This window comes from Lygodium microphyllum, chromosome 29, assembly GCF_053477565.2.
Source record: "Lygodium microphyllum isolate KBCC chromosome 29, Lygodium_microphyllum_v1.1.10, whole genome shotgun sequence".
Taxonomy (NCBI): Eukaryota; Viridiplantae; Streptophyta; class Polypodiopsida; order Schizaeales; family Lygodiaceae; genus Lygodium; species Lygodium microphyllum.
This window is the reverse complement of record NC_141163.1, coordinates 53,046,910-53,065,527: the sequence shown is the minus strand read 5'-3', so window position 1 is coordinate 53,065,527 and position 18,618 is coordinate 53,046,910. Positions and strand designations below refer to the sequence as shown.

Here is an 18,618-nt window from a genome sequence, read left to right as displayed (position 1 = left end):
GGTCCATTGATTGGCATGTGTTGTGAATTCGGCATATACATGTCATGAGATAGTCCTTTCTTGTCACGATGTGTGCATGTATGTGTGTGCATGCATGTGTGCACATATTCACATGTGTGAGAGAAGAGGCTGTTTGACTGGCATGCACCATGAATTTGGGATATGCATGTCAAGAGAATTGATAAGGCAATCCTCTCCTATCACTCACTGTGCGAAGGTGTATAGTCTTCACACGCATGTGTATGGCAAGGGATCGTTGACTGGCATGTATGTGTGTCATGAGATGGGTCTCTTGCCATGCATTATTTGTATATTTGATTCTTTGTGCGTATGTATTTTGTAGTCACTTGTGAGATACGTGGATTGGCATGTGTCATGTATTCAACGTATACATGTCATGATACTTGTCTCGTGATGGGTGTGTGTGTGTAGGGCTGAAAGGTGCTTGCCAAGAAGGCACATAGTCGTGAAGTTGGCAAGTTAGTGTCTTTTGACAAGTATGTCACAATTGACTTGGCATTATGTCGTGAACTCGGCATGATGTGTCATTTTGATTGTGACACCCTCCCTTCTCCCTTGGGCATGGATGGGCACTTGGTCGTGAATTCAGCTAGATAGTGTCCTGATGGGCTATGAATGAATAAATAAGTGATGGTCATTTGGTCGTATTCTCGGCTACATAATGTCCTGACATGCTAGTTATTTAGTGTTGCTTGATGGGATGGGCATTTAGGTCATACACTCGACCATAAAGTGTCCTCACGTGTGTAGATCTTTAAAACTCTAGCAATCTTTTTGTGTATTTATGCTTTTATGAGAAAACAACTTGATGCAATCTATTTTGCATCTTCATTGTTCAATGTCTAAATGATATCATGTAACTTTAACTCAATTGAAGTCTACAATACTAGTATAATCGAAGACAAGGATTGTATATCAAATGCTTTTATTCAAGTGATGTAGTCTAACTTACAATTGGGAGGCAAGGTCTCTGGTGCCATGCTTATATGCTTTTTTTCCTTTGTTAGAGACTGGGGGAATCGGCCTTGTTGAGATGGCTCTTAACGTTGCCACACTCCGCATTTGCTTAATAGAGGCCATATCATCCAGTACAGAAGAGCAAATATCATTCATTAATAGCAACGATGTTGCGTTTGTCAACTTTTGCAATCGAGCATGTATAGCTATGTGTGCCTTGTTACAGCAACAAGGGCTTTCACACTTAGTTACTGATGTAGTCATGGATCCAGAGAAAAACTTGCACCTTTGTCTCCCATTGCTCGGAAATGCACCTAACATGCTTGAAGATCTTAGGGAGTTAGCACCATCATTTGTATCAAATGAGAAGTTGGCCTTGTGGAACACAAAGTGGAGAGAGGAGGTGGCATGTTCAAAGCGAGCGAATGACTTGTCTGGTGCCTCCTCTCTGCCAAAGCGTTTGAAGACTGCAATAGGTGCAAGTCCTAGTCCCAGTTCTATAAGATAGCAAGATGATCTGTTGGGGGCAAGAACTATGTGGCGGGCATTGAGGAATCACCAATGTGCACCAACAATTGGCATTCCTTTTGATGCAATAAAGCCAGGCAGAGACATAGGTGAAGGCTCCTTCGGGCAGTGTGTGAAGCCACAATAGATAATATACGTTATTTTCCTTCAAATTTGAAAATTTGTGTCAAAATGTACAAGGGCTCTAATAATGCCAAGTTACAACAATTTCAAGTGGAGCGTGGGATGCAAAAGGTCAATGCATCGATTGTGCGATGCATTGCCTTCACTTTTGAGCCCCCTTGGGTTACAATCTTCCCCTTGTTCAATGGTGGTACATTGAATGATGTATTGATATCCTGAGAAGGTGCCCAATGTAGAGGAGAAAGCTAGGATTGTGGGCATTATCAATAATATGCCGAATATTATTCATACACTAGTGGATGGGATGAAGGCTGTGTACATAGTGCCAGCATTATCCATTCAGACTTACATGTTAAAATCATGGTACTAGACTTTACCAAATAGAATATCCCTAGGGTTGGCATCATAGACTGGGGTCTAATGCTCATTTCTTGCATGACAAGATCAACAATCAATTATGGCGATCCAAATGATCCCATGCACCTCATAGATTAGCGTCAGCGGAAAGGAGAAGACGACCTTGGATTGCACCTGAGATCTACGACCCATTATGCCAGTCTACTTATAGCAAAGAGTCTGACATGTATGAAATTGGTTGGCTTATCATCTGTCTTATTGAGTTTTGGCACCTAGGCCAAAACTTGTGATTGTGCAGAAAGCCAAGGGATGCCCAGATGAAGTGATCATGCATTTGATAGAGTTAAAGGCAAGTGATCACATGTTGGTAGATGATAGGGTTGCATGTATATCCTTTGCAGACCTCGATGACTTTTTGAGGGTAGAGTATGGGATTGATCCTGCAACGGCACAGAGACCCCTTGTAGAGCTTGGTCCTATCTTAGCTCACCCCTTTTGAGTAACCCGACTCGCAGAATCTCTACTTGCATTTTGTAAAACAATCTATCAGTTTTTGGAGTTTCCATGACTTGTGAATCCAAACATGTCTTGAAAAGATTGACAACTTTGTAAAACTCTATATTCCATGGAATGGGACTTGTAATTTGTGCCTATAGATTAAGTAAGTTAAGTGCTTTTAATTGTTAGGAGTAATTATTCCAAGATTGCGTATCTATCTTATTCACGATTTGTTTTGTATGATTGATGGTTTTTTCAAGTTTTAAAATTCACTATTTACAATGTGTCATATTTTATATCATGATGAAGATTTGATATCTATAAATTGTTTCTAGTTAGCAAATGTGAAACACTAGTGAGTATTCCATTGCATATACGAGGTTTATGAGTGCGAATAATCATATCTTGATATTTACATCATAGACCACAATGCTTATCATAATGCACTTAGAAAATTTCATAGTCACTAGAATCACTGAGAGATTTTTATCAACCTTTGATAGCCACTTCGCGATTAATTCCATGATAAACTTGGATATCAAATTATTAACCATATCACATTTTATCTCCATTGAGCTAGTGTTATTATTTAGGAAGGTTTTTTAAAATGTGCAACCATATATGTGTACATGCGTGTATGGGTGTGTGTTATTCCTTTCAAATAAGATGCCTTAATCTAAAAAGCTTGAAACCAATATTTTATGGGTCATTGTTAAGTTGATCATGGTCTATATATTTCTTTCAATTTCAAGTTATACTTGCTTTTATATACAACTAGTACAAAATGTGCAAGGATGTGTATGTGCACACATTTAAGGGTGTTGTTTCTTGTTGCATACAAGGTGATTTAATCTAAAGACTTGAAACCAATCTTTTATGCGCCTTAGTTAAGTTGGTAATGATTTATATGTTTCTTTAAATTCCAAGTTATTTTTGGATTTATGTGCAATTGATATAAAGTGTTGATCATATGTGTGTATGCACGAGTGTGTTGTGTGTGTTGTTTCTTGCAAACAAGTTGCTTTGATCTAAAAGCTTGAAGCCAATCTTTGGTGAGTCGTAGTTAAGTGATAATTGTTTGTATGTTTTTTTAAATTTTCAAGTTATATTTGGATTTATGTGCAGCCGGTATTCTTTAAAAGCTGATATAATTTTATAGTAGCATTGTGAAGAAACAAAATCTTAGGTATTGTTTTGTGTGTTTTTCTTTAGGCATGGGTAGATTAAAGAAACAAAAAATTTGTGAGATTTCAATGAGAGATATTGCAACGTTTTTCGGCCATCAAATAAATACCCCTACAACCACAAATCTGATAAATGATTTGCAAACATCAATAAATCAACTAGATACATCTATTCTTGAAAATGAAGCAAATAATGAGATTGAAACACCATATCAAGAAGTAAGAGATTAACAAATTTGTGCCACTACTAGTGTTGGAGTAGTTGAAACACAAGTTACACCAATTGTACAAAATGCTCCATGTCAACCTATACAAACAAATGAAGAAGAGGTATCAAGTTCCTTGAAAAGCACATAAGCTAGTGAGAAAAAAAATAAAAAAATTTGAAGCCTTGCAAATTGTACATTTCAATTGGATTGGGTTAGTAAATTTCCATTCATTGAGCTAGTTATACCAATTGATGATTCTACTCCAACAAAGGCTCGATATATTAGTTGCTCATGGAAAAAGAGAGCTAATTACACACTTCAGCTCAAAATTGACACTATAGAGAAGCATGTAGGCAAGGTATATGAAAAATCCATTTTTGATGGGCAAGAAGTCAAGTCAAGTAAGATGAAAGTCTAGTGAGGAGTGTCTACATCTAAAGAATGCAATACTATTTGAGAAACATTTGCTTAAGCAAGTGCAACGTGAAAAGTTATCAATTAACATGTTCAAAAAAATGCAAGATAAGATCTTACAAATTAAAATCCTACAATTGAAGGTATTTTTTATCATTTATAATTATTAATACATTCATAATATGTTTTGTATTGTGTGATATCAAATTGTAATGGTTTTTTTTAACGTGCAAACTGTTTTTTATATCTTAAGGCGAGGAAGACCAATGATGGTCCATCTTGAGTATAAGGAATTCTTGTCACAATTTCCTATTGATAATTTTCCACAATCGCATTGGTCACACAGTAGTGCATGGAATTTGACGGAAGCATTAGATGAGGTTGTTAAGAAAGATTTGAGAGAAAAATTTAAATCTTCTTAATTTTTTGCTCTCTCACTAAACGAGGCCATATCTAGAGATAATACTAGTTGGATTTTTATGACTGTTTATATTGTGAAAAATCATGTTTGTTGTGCATATTTTCTTACAATAAACAAAATGCAAAAAGATGCCACAACATAGAACCTATTCTTATTAGTTGAAGAAAGCTTGTTGAGTATGTTGCAATTATCAAGGGTTGAGATTGCAAAAAAACTAATTTGTGTGGGAGTTGATGAAGCAACAGTTATGCAAGGCCATTGCTCAAGAATTTGTGTCCGCCTACAAACGTCTATAGCACTTTTCATGTTAGGAATTCATTGTATGGCACATGAAGTAAACTTGGCCTATAAAATAGTTTATGAGTCTGATAGTGTTGCAAAGGTGGAGCAGTTGGTCAGTACATCTAGTAGTTTTTTATTAGTTCCAAACGATATTTAAAGTTCCAAGAGATGACTAAGGGTTTAACGGAGGAAAGAAAAATATTGAAGCATGTAAATACAAGGTGGATCAACTTGTACTTGCCATCTAGGAGATTATTAGAGGAGTACCCATCTTTAGGACTCATGGATAGATTGGCGGCTTAGAAATCGAAGGAAATTGACAAGGCATTAGAGCTTTTAACAACTTTGACAAATTTAGAGACATTACTTACATTGATAGGTATTTCAATGTTTTTGGAGTCATTATATTGCTTGTACTTTTTTTCCTAATTTTGATATCTAATATTTGGTATCTTTATGTCTCCAGGAAGCGAGTTCAATGATGACTTGTTAGAAGACAGCCTGTAAAGATGGAAACTTTTGATAATGTAGTGGAGAGTGTTAAAATCACATTAGCACAAGTTGCACGGTCTGTGTCATAGGAAATAAGAGAATGATTTCCAAGAGATGAACTATTGGAGGCAATGTCAATAGTTTATCCACAATTTTGGAACCATAAGCAAGACTTGTTTGCTCTTCAAGCAGATTTCAAGAAAAGACTTCATGATCTTAAAGATCACTTTGGGAAAATGTTACAATTGCAAGGGTCTGATGCAACCTTCTCGTTTTCGGATCGTCTTCTAAAATGTTCCACGTTTTCGGATTGTCTTCTAAATTTCTAATTGTGGATAATTGGGGCCAAAAAGTCTCACCCACCCCAAAACGCTTGCCCCCACCCCACCTTAAAGGCTTTCCCTCAACAATATCTCTACAACATCGATCTCACCTCGAACTTGCTCAGGAAATGAGAAACTGTTCCTTCATTGATCCCTGTCTGATACCCATTTGTAAACACAAAAGGGTCTTCTCTGCAATTCTTTTGGGGGTTTTTTCCCTGAGTTTTTGACATGTCGGGCAAGTGGCATCTTGTGGCTCCATTCAGCACTTGTGAGGTATTGTGATATCCGAGAGTATTGGCTACATTACCCTTATGGTGTCCACCACTGTGTTGATGATACATAGTGACAGTAACAAGAAAACACTATTGCAGACAAGGACCTGCTTTCAAAACTTTGGATTTATCCAAATGTGATTTATTACTGCCATGCAAGCTGAATGCACGTAAAGTTCCTGACCCAACATGAAAACTTTGGATTTATCCAGAAGCACATCGAACAACGTGAACATGTTATAGTTAGATGATGGCTATGTGGCTATGTAACTTCTGTTGACATTTGTGATCCAAATGATTTTACATACAGGACCATAACTAGGGGTACATGGACCACCTCTACTCAAATGCATCCACAGGAAGTTGGGAAAAAAACAAGGCCTCTTCTTTGGCTGTCCAAAATGTTACCTCAAAAATCAACAGGAGACTCCCTTCTTTCTCCGATTGAGCCGTATGCTGAAACCCAGAATTCAAATAAAATTTAGATATCCCCTGAGATGTACAACATTTTTCCAAAGCTGTTACATGACTTCCAGGCACCTTGATATGTTGACAGTACGCAGATGAAAACCAGGGAAGCACTTTAACAAAAATTTAGTTCTAATGAGTATGACTCAGGATGTTCATAATGTTCAATCGCCATCCAACCATTACAGTGCCGCCTCTAGATTGGCAATGGCCCCTAACCTAACCAACCAGAGCTCAGTATTAACAATCAACCCCTTTCCAATGGCTCTCCACCTAAACAGTATTATACGGAGTTTTATCATTTTAGTCCATACACGAAGTACCAACTAGACATTTTTAAAAGTCAGTAAAATGAAAAGCTGCGGTTTCTTATTACTCCATTGAAAAAATTGAAACCTAACTGTTTACAAAAGCTTATCTTGAATTATCATGTAGATCAAGAGAAGAGTGCAGAAACCCATTTTAGTTTCTGCTATTCATTTGCATGCCATACTAGGAAAAGAATGGTGCCACTTTCTTATGCCTCAAGCCGCTTTAGAACTTTGCTGAGAGATGGCATAACATTGTAAGCCAAAAATGTTCTTCTTAGATCTAGAATGGCACCAACCTGCGAGTACATGTACCACATTAAATTCACACACACACACACACACTCTCTCTCTCTCTCTCTCTCTCTCTCTTTGTGAAGATAATTGAATTTAGTAAATATTTACATCAGATCATCAGGTCAGCATCGAAAATAACACACACACACAAACTCTCTCTCTCTCTCTCTCTCTCTCTCTCTCCACACACCAGCAGCCCCCCCCCCCCCCCCCCCCCCCCCCCCAAAAAAAAATTAAAAAAAACCAAAACAGCACCCCCATGCCAACAATAGTACATGGCCTATGGAACACACCTCAAAGTCGTGGAATTGTAATGGAGCAATGAGGATAGATGTGGGAATGTTTGAGGAGACCTTCAAAGGGAGGGACATCCTACTTTATGAAAAGACACATTAGGCCCCACACACCCACCTACCAGAGGTGAGAGAAATAGATGGGAGTCCACTTACCGCTCTCAACCACCATCATGAGGAGGCAACGGGGGATCAAGGAAAGGAGTTTTCCTATCCACTGAGGATCTACAACACATTATACAAGTTATGAGGAAGATGAGAACACTCCTGCATGGTGCAGATAAATGTTGCTAGGTGCCTAAGGCTCCCATGTATGCTACTCATGTAGAGAGGGAATACCATACCTATCATCATAGGAGGATATCATGCATTACTCTAGCTTGAGAATGTGTTGCTAGCAAGGGACTTACATGCGTGTACAAAACAACAATCAGATGCTTATTTTGAGAGTTGAGGCCATGTATCAAGATCTAGTGCTAGAGAAGCTGGAACTTGACTGGATCTACTTGAGAATGTACTACTAGCAAGGGACTTTGATGCACACATAAAGTACAATTGGATGCCTTATTTTGAGAGTCAGGAGTGTGAAGAAATACCCTAACATAGAAACACAAATAACACCGTACGACAAAGCATAGACTAATAGAAGAACATAGTTAGGGTTAGGGTAACATCGGAGACAATGAACACAAAGAATGAATGAAGTGATATGACTATTGAATATACAATGCTCATGCAACACACTATGTAGTGAATGAATAATGTACCTCGAACTCCTATATCTCAGGGATCAGGGCAGGGGTTATGAGCTAGAGTGTGTGTTGTACTCTAAACAAATTCCGAATCACAGCAAGGCAACCTTCGGATGTCGAACACCAACAAACGCAGCCAAGGAAGGCTGGATTTGATGCAAACGGCAGTGCAAGAGAGAGAAAAAATAAAAACGCAGGTGAGGAGAGAGAAAATACTAAAAAAACTGGCTGTAGGAGAGAGAAAACAGCAAACGCACACTGCAAGAGAGAGACTAAAAAAGCAGGAAAAATCAGCAACAGCAATCAGCATGCTGAAATCAGCTCCGAACAGTGTGTGGTAGGTCGAAAACAAGCACTAGACAGCTGTAGACAGCAACGGCCAGCTTGGACCGCGATGTCCTTCGCGTCTGAGGGTGTGGGCAGCAAGCTGAAATATCTCAAAAAAGCCAAAACGAGATTAAGGTTGAATGGAGGGCAGCATACCTATTTATAGAAAGTTTGGGCCCTCCTAAGTGTGTTTGTGCTTATGGGATACAAACACTCTCTAGGAACGCATTTCTTTTTAAATAAACAAGGTTTCTTCCTTAATTAAGCACGTTTTGGGGCTGTTTAAGTGAAGCTAATCCATTTTTAGCTCAACAAGGAGGTGATGTATCAAGATCTAGTGCTAAAGAAGCTCGAATTTGATAGGATCTCCCAAGAAGTAGAGTTTGCTAGATTTAGGAGGGGCACATGGACTAGCCACTTTCAAAAGCTTTGCTAGTTGACTAGGATCAAAAGCTTTCACTTGCTTTTTAAATAAGCATGCACATAGCACGAGACCAAGTATAATGGACCTGATAAGGCAATTCTCCCTCATAGCAAACGTATAGTTCTATACAATTTCACCACGTCCTACTGTTATAGCTGTTGACCATGCATACCTCTCCTTCAACATCACGTGCAGCTTGATCTAGCACCGCCACTGAGCATCCCCTATGAGACACTCCCAATACCACTTCACTAGGGTGACCACCCCCAACTATGCTAGCCATCTATAAATTGTTTTGCAAGATATGGATTCCCACGTGCCATTAGAGGGCTCCTCAACACATTTCACAACGCTCCATTTATTGGCTACCATGTATTTTCCCCATATAGTACGCCAACAATCACATCCCATAGCAAACCTCTTTGTCAAGTGGTTCTCTAAGGTTAGCTATGTAGAAAACCTCTTTATCGAGTGGTTTTCTAAGGTTAGCTATGAGGAAAACTTCACAGTTAGACTCATGAAAAAATGAGAAAACAAAGAGTCAAATGTGATTATGAGGCTAGAATACAAGGCTAATTCAAAAGAATACCTACAAGTAAATAGCCTTACCAAAAAAGTTGAATCAAGGGCCTCATCAATGGTATCTGAGATGAGTGGCCATATGAGACCATAGCTAGGAATTCTAGCCTCGTTCAAGGTGGTATGAATAAGGTCTTAAGTTGGTATTGTGATGAACACAAAGAAACTTGTGCCCTTTGAGCATGAGTTGTACCAAGTTCTCTAAAACAGGACAGCAAGCAGCCTTGTGGATTTTCGACCTTCCTCAAGTTCAAACACCTATTACATCACCGAATGCATAGCATAGTTATGCCACCTTGCTCTATCAAATATCAAGGCAAACCTCTTCCTTGACCACTGAAGAATTGACATATCTACTCCATCATCTTTACAACCATTATGACCCATGTGCCAAAAAGGGTTGCTTCGACCTTGCATGCTGTCTAGCAGTGCCACCCCCTGGTCTAGTCACCTCCGCCTCCCAATCCCAACCACCGTCACCACCTTGTCCTGCACCGCCTGTTACTTGTCCCTGCCGACGCCTCCCTATTCGCCAGTTCCTCCTCCAATCACCGCCAGCTCAATAGTCTCTCCCTTCGTCTGCAGCAACATCCCCCCTGGTATCACAGTAGCAAGCTCGGTAGGTCCTTAGTAGTGACACACAATGCAAATCTCTGGTGAGACGCCGGTGCATTTTGCGAGTGCCCTCCAGTCAAACACCTTACACATCGTCCTTTCTGAGGAACAACTCTTATCCGTCCGTGCCACACAACTGGAACTGAAAGAAACATCAATCTTTGGGCAGATTGTAGGACACTCTCCATCTAGGGCCCAGCTTTGGGACTGGCTTTACTCCACGCTACACATTGGCACAACGCAGATTGTGAAGGTAGTTCTCATGGGTCAGGGGATCTTCGTGGTCCGACTCACCTCTGCGGATGCTGCCAGTGAGCTAGTGGATAGCTCATCTTATGCCTCCACAAAGGGGGTCATCAATATGGTTCCCTGGTATAGTGGCTTCACAGTGGAGGACTTCGCACTCCACAACAGGTTTCCTAGATACCTAGTCACCCTTCTATTCCCTAGACTGGCAATAGAGTATCGTCGGTTAGTGGACTTTGGACGGCTTTTCCGTACAGTTCTCCCTCCCTCCTTCATAGCTGCAGTGACAACCGCAGGAGTCCTGAAGGTACGGGTGGCTGGTGAAAAATAGAAAGAACATACCTAAGTTTCTTGAGATTGAGGTAGATAGACACTCTTTCAAACAACAGGTTATTGTGACAGGGCAGCCTAGTTTGTGCCTGCGATGCCATGACTTTGAGCATTAGGCACCAGATTGCACACGTTTTGGAGCCAAAGCGGCTCAACCGAAAGACCCGCACGTGGATGTTGACGGTTTTACACAAGTCACAACGACCACACAAAGGGAGACAGTAGGGAGGCCTTCAACCAGCCCCTCAGACACATCCATGGCAACAGAGAGCAGGAGGGTAGGCGACAAGCCCCCATCAGAGTATCCCACAACCACCCCCCGCCCGATCCACCCAACAGGATCACAAGCCTCCACCCCCACCACCCACTGAGGCATCACAGCCCACCCCACCCAAGATCCCCCAACCCCCTTGCCCTCCCCCATCTCATGGATTGCCTCCCGACCATAGTTACTTGGAGTTTTGGAAACAGTGAAACGGAAACAGTGGGGAAACGGAGTTTCGTCTCTAGGAAGAAACGGGGAAATGGGAAAATGGGGATACAAGGAAATATGTAACCCCGATTTAATATATAATATAGATAATAGATGACAATAAGCCACACTTGTCACTTCATCGAGAAATACTTGACATACAACATATAATTGATTATTGACATTGAAATTTGATACTATCATACTAGGTCGGAGGTCCTAAATCCTAACTTCTATAACCTGTTACCTATAGCCTGCACCAATTTCCAAAATCGAAAGATAGATTAGGATTCATACAGTATACTTAAACTTTGAATTGGCAAGTGCCAAGCACACTCTAAAGATATTCATAGATTACACTTTAAAGATTAGATCATTACAATTTACATGTAACATGATAATAGATATACATGAATCACAAAAACACCTGGAGGTTGGATCATATTCATGAATCATGAAAAAAAGATACAAGAGCATAAAAGATAAGTTGATAACTAATGATCCATAAAACACCACGGTCCACTGAGTCCTCAGTTAATGACCATAAACATAAATGATAAGACACAGACACACAAGAGAGCATCTGTCTGAACTTTGAAGAGTCAAGACTCAAGTCTCATCAGTGATCACCCTCCTCGGCATCTACATCACTACCACTAGCACTGCCAGATGCACTGACAGAAGCAATATCTAACTTAGAGTGGTCATCGGCACTACTAAATGAGGGCGAGGGTACATTTGCTAAAGTGTTGGCACCCTTGCTTGTCGACCTTGACCTCCGTGATGAAGCTCATATAGCATGGTATAAATGTCTAGCTCCTCTCTAGGAATGTTTGGAATGTCCTTCATTTTCTCAATGTCAATCTTGTCAACATTCACTTGGCAGGGCTCAGGAGATGAAGATGTGTGCTCAAGGAGGTGAAGATTGCAATGACAATACACAAGTCTCTCAAGCTGTGCTGTAGTCAAACGGTTCCTCTTCTTTGTGAGGAAGAGGGCCCAAGTGCTCCAGTTTCTTTCACAAGGACTTGAGCTGTAGTCTTGTGAAAGAACTCGAATGGCAAGACGTTTCTCCCAATCACATGACAAAAACAAGAAAAAAATATTATAATTGATTCTTTAATCATGATTCATGTTTGTCTTGAAGCTTGAAAGTTGAGTCTAGACTATGGTTTATGGGTTAGCCTACTTACCAAGGTAGATGCGGATGTCCCATATTTCTCCCACCAAGATAGGCTGCAACTATGTCTCTCAAAGCTTTGTTGTAGGGCGACCAAAAGAGAGACTCCTATTTCGAAAGAGGAGAAGATCATTCTCTAGCCTTCTCAGCATTTGCACATCTCTTCCTGCCCACTTTGAGAAGTACTCCTCAATGCCATGCTCCAGCTCCTCATTCTCGTATTGCATCTCATCACGCCATAGAGGATGCAATGCGTGTGCAACAGCATGGATTGGTCTATGAAACCAATCCCATCGCGTGTTCCACACACATTGAAGCTCCTCAATCCTACATTGACACATGTATAAGTTTATAACAAATTACAATCATAAATACACACACAATTAGTGTCTTCTAGACTCTAAAAATAAGTTCACAACCACAATGGAACTTTAAAAGGAACTTACTTTGAGCGAGAAAGATAGGCATTGCTCTCAAAAGCCTCTCTGATCTTATCCATGTACTCATATAACAATCCCATGGTACTCCCCTCCATGTCAGTAATGCGTAAAATAGAGTAGATAGGCTTGATGGACTTCACAAAAGATTCAGCCTCCAAGAACCATGTCTCATCCATAGCCTGTCGTGCAAAAGCCCTATAGTGTGTATCTTGATGCTTAGGCATGGCTGACCACTCTCTGGACACAACTGTGTGCATCAAGCCATGGTGCACTCGCACAATCCGCTCAACAACTATAAACATATATGCAAAGCGTGTGCTAGATGTCTTCAGCAACTCAAGGTCATTGTGTGCACGATAGATGCTCAACACTTTAGGCCTCTTGGTGACAAAGTTCACCATGGACTTTGCAGTAGTAAGAATAGTATCTACCCAATTCAATTTTTGCAAGTCCTCCATCAATAAATCAAGAGAATGTGATGCACATAGAGTCCATCTAATCTTGGGATAGGCAGCCTCAAGCATTTGCCCCATGGAAACACAATTGGAACCATTATCCGTAATCACCTGCACCACATTTTCTGGCCCTATCTCCTCAATGGTTGTGCGTATATACCCATAGATGTACAAGCCTGTGATCACTGTACTAGGAGCTGAAGCATCAATGGCTCTCAAGAACATTGTCCCTTTGCATGAGGACACTAGAATGTTATAGACACTACGTTTACGTACATCTATCCACCCATCACATAACACAATACATCCATACTTTACCCAAGTGACCTTCAATGGTTCTAACTAAGCCTGTATACGCATCTTCTCATTTTTCAGTTCTCGTGTGCGCATACCATCATAGGATGGACCTTCCCACTCGCATCCAATACGGCTAATGGCCCTCATGGCTGATCTCCATCGTGGCATTCGCAATACATAAAAAGGTATAGCACACTGTATAAAGCAGCGAGTGAGCTCCCTAGTGGGTACATTTGGGCATGGGCATATGTCTTTATTTGCCACATGTGCAAGATGATATTTGATCCTTGTGGCTGCCCCTCCTCTTTCAATGCCACAATAATTACATCTCCATCACGTGGAATGATGCACTTTGATTGCCTAACCGACTGAGCTTCCACGCTTGAACAGAAGCCTTCACGTCTGTGGGTACATTTGGGCATGGGCCTATGTCTTTATTTGCCACATGTGCAAGATGATATTTGATCCTTGTGGCTGCCCCTCCTCTTTCAATGCCACAATAATTACATCTCCATCGCGTGGAGCCACCACCACCTCTATACTCGGTGAGAATCGTCACATGATCCCATGCAGCATCCTTTACCATGATGAGTGCAAGGCCCAAGCTACAGTATGAGATGGTCACAGCTTCTCGAATCAGAATCACGATTCACAGGCTACAACCTACAACCACACAGAAATTTGAGATAGAAGATTTGAGATGAGAGAGAGAGAGAGAGAGAGAGAGAGAGAGAGAGAGAGAGAGAGAGAGAGAGAGAGAGAGAGAGAGAGAGAACGTGCGTGGGGGGGTGTGTGTGTGTGTCGCTCTGGAGTCCTCAGTCGACAAATGAGCAGGCCCAACAGAGTGGAGAGAAGAAATGTAAGTAGGTGAAAAGTCAACTAGAATGTGGGAGTCTGAGGGCACTCACGTTCGGGCCAAAGTTTTGCCCCAGATCGCAGTCTGCAGAAACGCCGTTTCTTGGGCGTTTCCGTTTCTAGAAACGCTGTAGCGTATCTAAAATGCCAGAAATGGCGTTTCGTGTAACTATGCCCCCGACCCTATACCACAATCCGCCCCTTCCGGGCCACTCGCCCCCCCTCACACCCACCATATACTTCTGATCACCCCATCATCCCTCACTCTTCCTCTTCCCCACAATCTCCCCCACCGACGAGCCCCCTCATCAATATGGTTCCCTAGTATAGTGGCTTCGCAATGGAGGACTTCGCACTCCACAACAGGTTTCCTAGATACTTGGTCACCCTTCTATTCCCCGGACAAGCAGTAGAGTATCGTCGGTTAGTGGTGGACTTTCGACGGCTTTTCAGCACAGTTCTCCCTCCTTCGCGGATGCAGTGACAACCGCAGGAGTCTTGAAGGTACGGGTGGCTAGTGGAAAATACAAAGAACATACCTAAGTTTCTTGAGATTGAGGCAGGTAGACACTCTTTCAAGCAATAGATTATTGTGACAGGGCAACCTCATTAGTGCCTGCGATACCATGACATTGGGCGTCAGGCACCAAATTGCATACATTTTGGAAACAAGGCGTCTCAGCTGACAGACCCGTAGGTGGATGTTGACGGTTTTACACAAGTCACAGCGATGACACACAACACTCCTACTTGCTTATGTGAGCTTCTACCAACGCACCCTTGTTCCATCTCCCCCAACATCTCCAGTGCGCCCCCCGCTTTACTGGGACCTGGAGTTTCCCGAACATTTTACATGTAACGTTTTGGTCTCATAGGCCAACATGGCCTTTCGTAGACATTTTATATGTAACGTTTTGGTCTCTCTCTCTCTCTCTCTCTCTCTCTCTCTCTCTCTCTCTCCATGGAGTTTTATCTGCCATAGCATGTTGGTCCATCTTCATGAGCCTTATGCCCAACAGAGGGAGTTTGTCTCCCAAGAGCTAACTCATTCTTTGGGCCTATTAGAGCGGAAGACTCGTAGTGTAATCAAGATGGCATGGGCTATGATGAGGCATCAGTAGGCACCTCAATGTCTTTGGGCCGAAGTAGTGGCCACTGCTATCCACATCCTTAATTGATCCCCTCATTTTAGGGTGTTCAGGTGTGATGCATATGTTCACATCCCAAAAAAGAATAGGGACAATTTTGAGCCAACTTCCAAGAAATAGATATTCATGGAATAACACTCACAGTCCCAAGGATAGAAGCTTTATGATCTTGCTTTCCATAAGGTATACACAAGTCGAGATGTTTGATTCATGGAGTTTTCAACTGCAAAGGGAGGTGTTAAGTATTCCGTTCTCGGAGATCCAAGTGACAATTGGACACCTGCTCCAGTGCCTTTGGCGCATCTGTCGATTGAGGTTCCACCCTCAATGGAGGAGGAGATTGTTTCACTACTAGATTCACCTGTTGAGTTGACCCCGGTAGATATTCAAAGACTTTCGCAGAGACGGAGCGGTGAGGGGACTATTAGCCTCCTCGTTCAACTCATAATACACTTTGTGATTCAAGGATTCAGGGATTCAGGGAGTCCCTGACGAGTGGAAGCTGTAGGATGGTCCACGACGGTCTTTGAGGAACCAAGCTGTGACATTAATGTTACATTAAATATCACTTTAATGTCACATTAAAGTGATAAATGTGACATTAATGTGACATTAAAGTGATATTTAATGTAACATTAAGGTCACAAATATTGAATGTGACATTAAAGTGACATTTAATGTGACATTAAGGTAAATCTAGGGGAATACGCACGAGGATGACCGTCCGGGCTCTTGGGCGCCCGAACAGGGTTAAGGGGAGCCTAGAAATAAAGAGAGTCCAAGAATAGTAGGACTCACCAAGGTTTGACGGCTGGCAATCGGATCACGATAGTCTGGCCAGCAACATAGTAGGCAAGGCTGGGAGGTGAAAGGAAGGACTCGTGCTCACAGATTAGGATTGTTTTTCTTCTGGCTTCATCGTTTTGTTTTGGGCCATCGGACACAAGCACATTCCACCAAGCTTGTTTGTACTAACTATTGTTTGATGACTTTGCCATACACGGTATAGAGCCCAGCTCCATGAAGGAGGTGTTGGGTGTAAAGTCCCTTCGTCTCCGTTTAAATAGACTTACGGGTGTGAACACACCCTTAATGTACCCTAACATATAAATACATTCTTTTTATTCTTTGTGTACCCTCACAAACGGTACACCTATCTTTGCGTTCTCACTCTCGAACTCTCAACTCTGCTCCTCACGCCTCTGCCTCGCACTTCATTGCGCACACTCTCCCCTTCAAACAGGTATCAGAGCACAGAGTGCACGCTTCCCGAGGTCAGAGGAAGATCCAACGTGACCAGCGTGGACCAGCAAGAGTAGGCAGATGTGGGGTAGACAGTTAATGGTACTGTTGACTGACGGGTGCCAGGTGTAACTGACCAACGCATAGAAACTGCATGCGACAAAGACCAGGGAAACGGGCACTGTGGTGCTCCGGGTCGAGCGAGCAGCTAACAACCAGCATGGGCGAGAGCAGGCAATCAACGAGACTTAGTCAACAAGCGACTCGACACGTCACTAGCGACAGACCTGTCGAAAGACGTGCGACAGGCCGGCGGATATCCACAAACGCGACTGAGGGGTCGTACGTTTTGGCACGTGGAGCTGGACGACGGACTGACATCATCTGACAGGCAGGTCAACGGGCATAAGTACAAATTTCAGATTTGTGGATATTTATGCCCAAAAATTGGGGCCTTTTCATATTGAGTGTTGCTCATGCAAAATTGAGGCATCTGCGTCAGAAATTGTAGACATTGTGCACATTTGGATTGGGGACTTCGCCAAATTTACTGAAATTTTACTCATTTGAGTGAAATTCCTCAACATTAGGCCCATAAAATTTGGGGCTTTTGCTGTATTGGTGAAATTTTTGCTCAGATGAGTTAAATTGGCTGACATTGGCGCACATTTGGACCCGAGAAATTTGGAGCTTTTGCAAACATTTGTGAAATTTTGCTAATTTTGACCGTTTTATGCTTTCGAGAATATGAATTAATGCAATTGGGGCAAACTGGTCAATGAAATTTTGGGGCTTTTGCTGAAATTTGTGGAATTTGGCAAAGTTAATGAGTGAAATTCACATTGGGAATATTGCTGAAGCAATCTTGTGGTTATAAGCAGAGTGATTTGAGGATTTTTATCTCCCGCTTGTGCGATTTTGGAGAAATTGTAGAGAACTCTTGGTGTTTTGGGGTATCACAAGTTGATACGAGAACATATGTATGCAATACACATGTTGGGCAACTCCCATTAAGTTGATGTATTGCTGATTATTGATGTTGCAGCAGTCTTAGTGATCATTTGTAGATCTAGGATTGGTGCACATGTATTTATGGTGATATTGCTAAAGTGGGAGTTATCTGGCAGTGATGTATGCATTTATTGTATGCTGAAATTGCAGTCATACTGCTGAAAGTCATTCATTCTACTGCTGTACATGTACTTGGACTGAATCTTGCTATTATTTGCTAAAAAATTGGGCTGAAATCAGCTGAATATTCAGCTCATTTTTTGCTGTCATAAATTGCAGCATTGAATTTCTGGTGTATTGCTGAAAAATGGCTGCAAATGCTTCTAGCAGTAGTGACACAAAATCCCTCTTTGAAATCAAGAGGTTTGATGGCACTGTCTTTGACTTGTAGAAGGTTAGGATGCAAGGCATTTTGTTTCTCAAGGCAGCTATGAGAGATGTGGATTGGGCTAGACTTAAAAATAAGGCGATTGCATACATTAAGACAGCAGTATCTGATGTACTTACAGACAACAAGCGTCTTGATACAGGTTATGCTATATGGAAAAAGCTTAAGGACACTTATGAAAATACAACTCTTGTGAATCAAGTGCATCTTATGCGTAAACTTGTGAACATGGAGTTGGATGAGTCTAAGCCAGCATCTGAGCATTTGAGTACTTTCACAAGGGTTTTGAGTCAGTTGACAGACTCTGGTTTGACAGCTTTTGATGATAAATTGAAAGCTATTTTCTTATTGATGACTTTGCCTAACAGTTGGGAATCTTTGGTTATGTCACTTAGCAACAACCCCGC

At 41.6% G+C, this 18,618-nt stretch overlaps 1 protein-coding gene across 5 annotated transcripts in view; it reads right to left on the bottom strand.

The window, feature by feature from the left end:
- Nucleotides 1-5,875: 5,875 nt before the first annotated feature.
- SCY2 (SecY protein transport family protein) overlaps nt 5,876-18,618 on the bottom strand; it is a 133,418-nt gene continuing 120,675 nt past the window's right edge. The window contains exons 14-16 of one of the 5 annotated variants that reach the window (XM_087671147.1): nt 12,389-12,702; nt 6,625-7,159; nt 5,876-6,540 (exon numbers count right to left, since the gene is read on the bottom strand). In XM_087671147.1, coding sequence (XP_087527273.1) covers nt 12,697-12,702 — 6 coding nt within the window. In that variant the 3' untranslated portion in view covers nt 5,876-6,540; nt 6,625-7,159; nt 12,389-12,696. The other 4 variants (XM_087671146.1, XM_087671142.1, XM_087671144.1 and 1 more) reach the window with 4 other exon arrangements.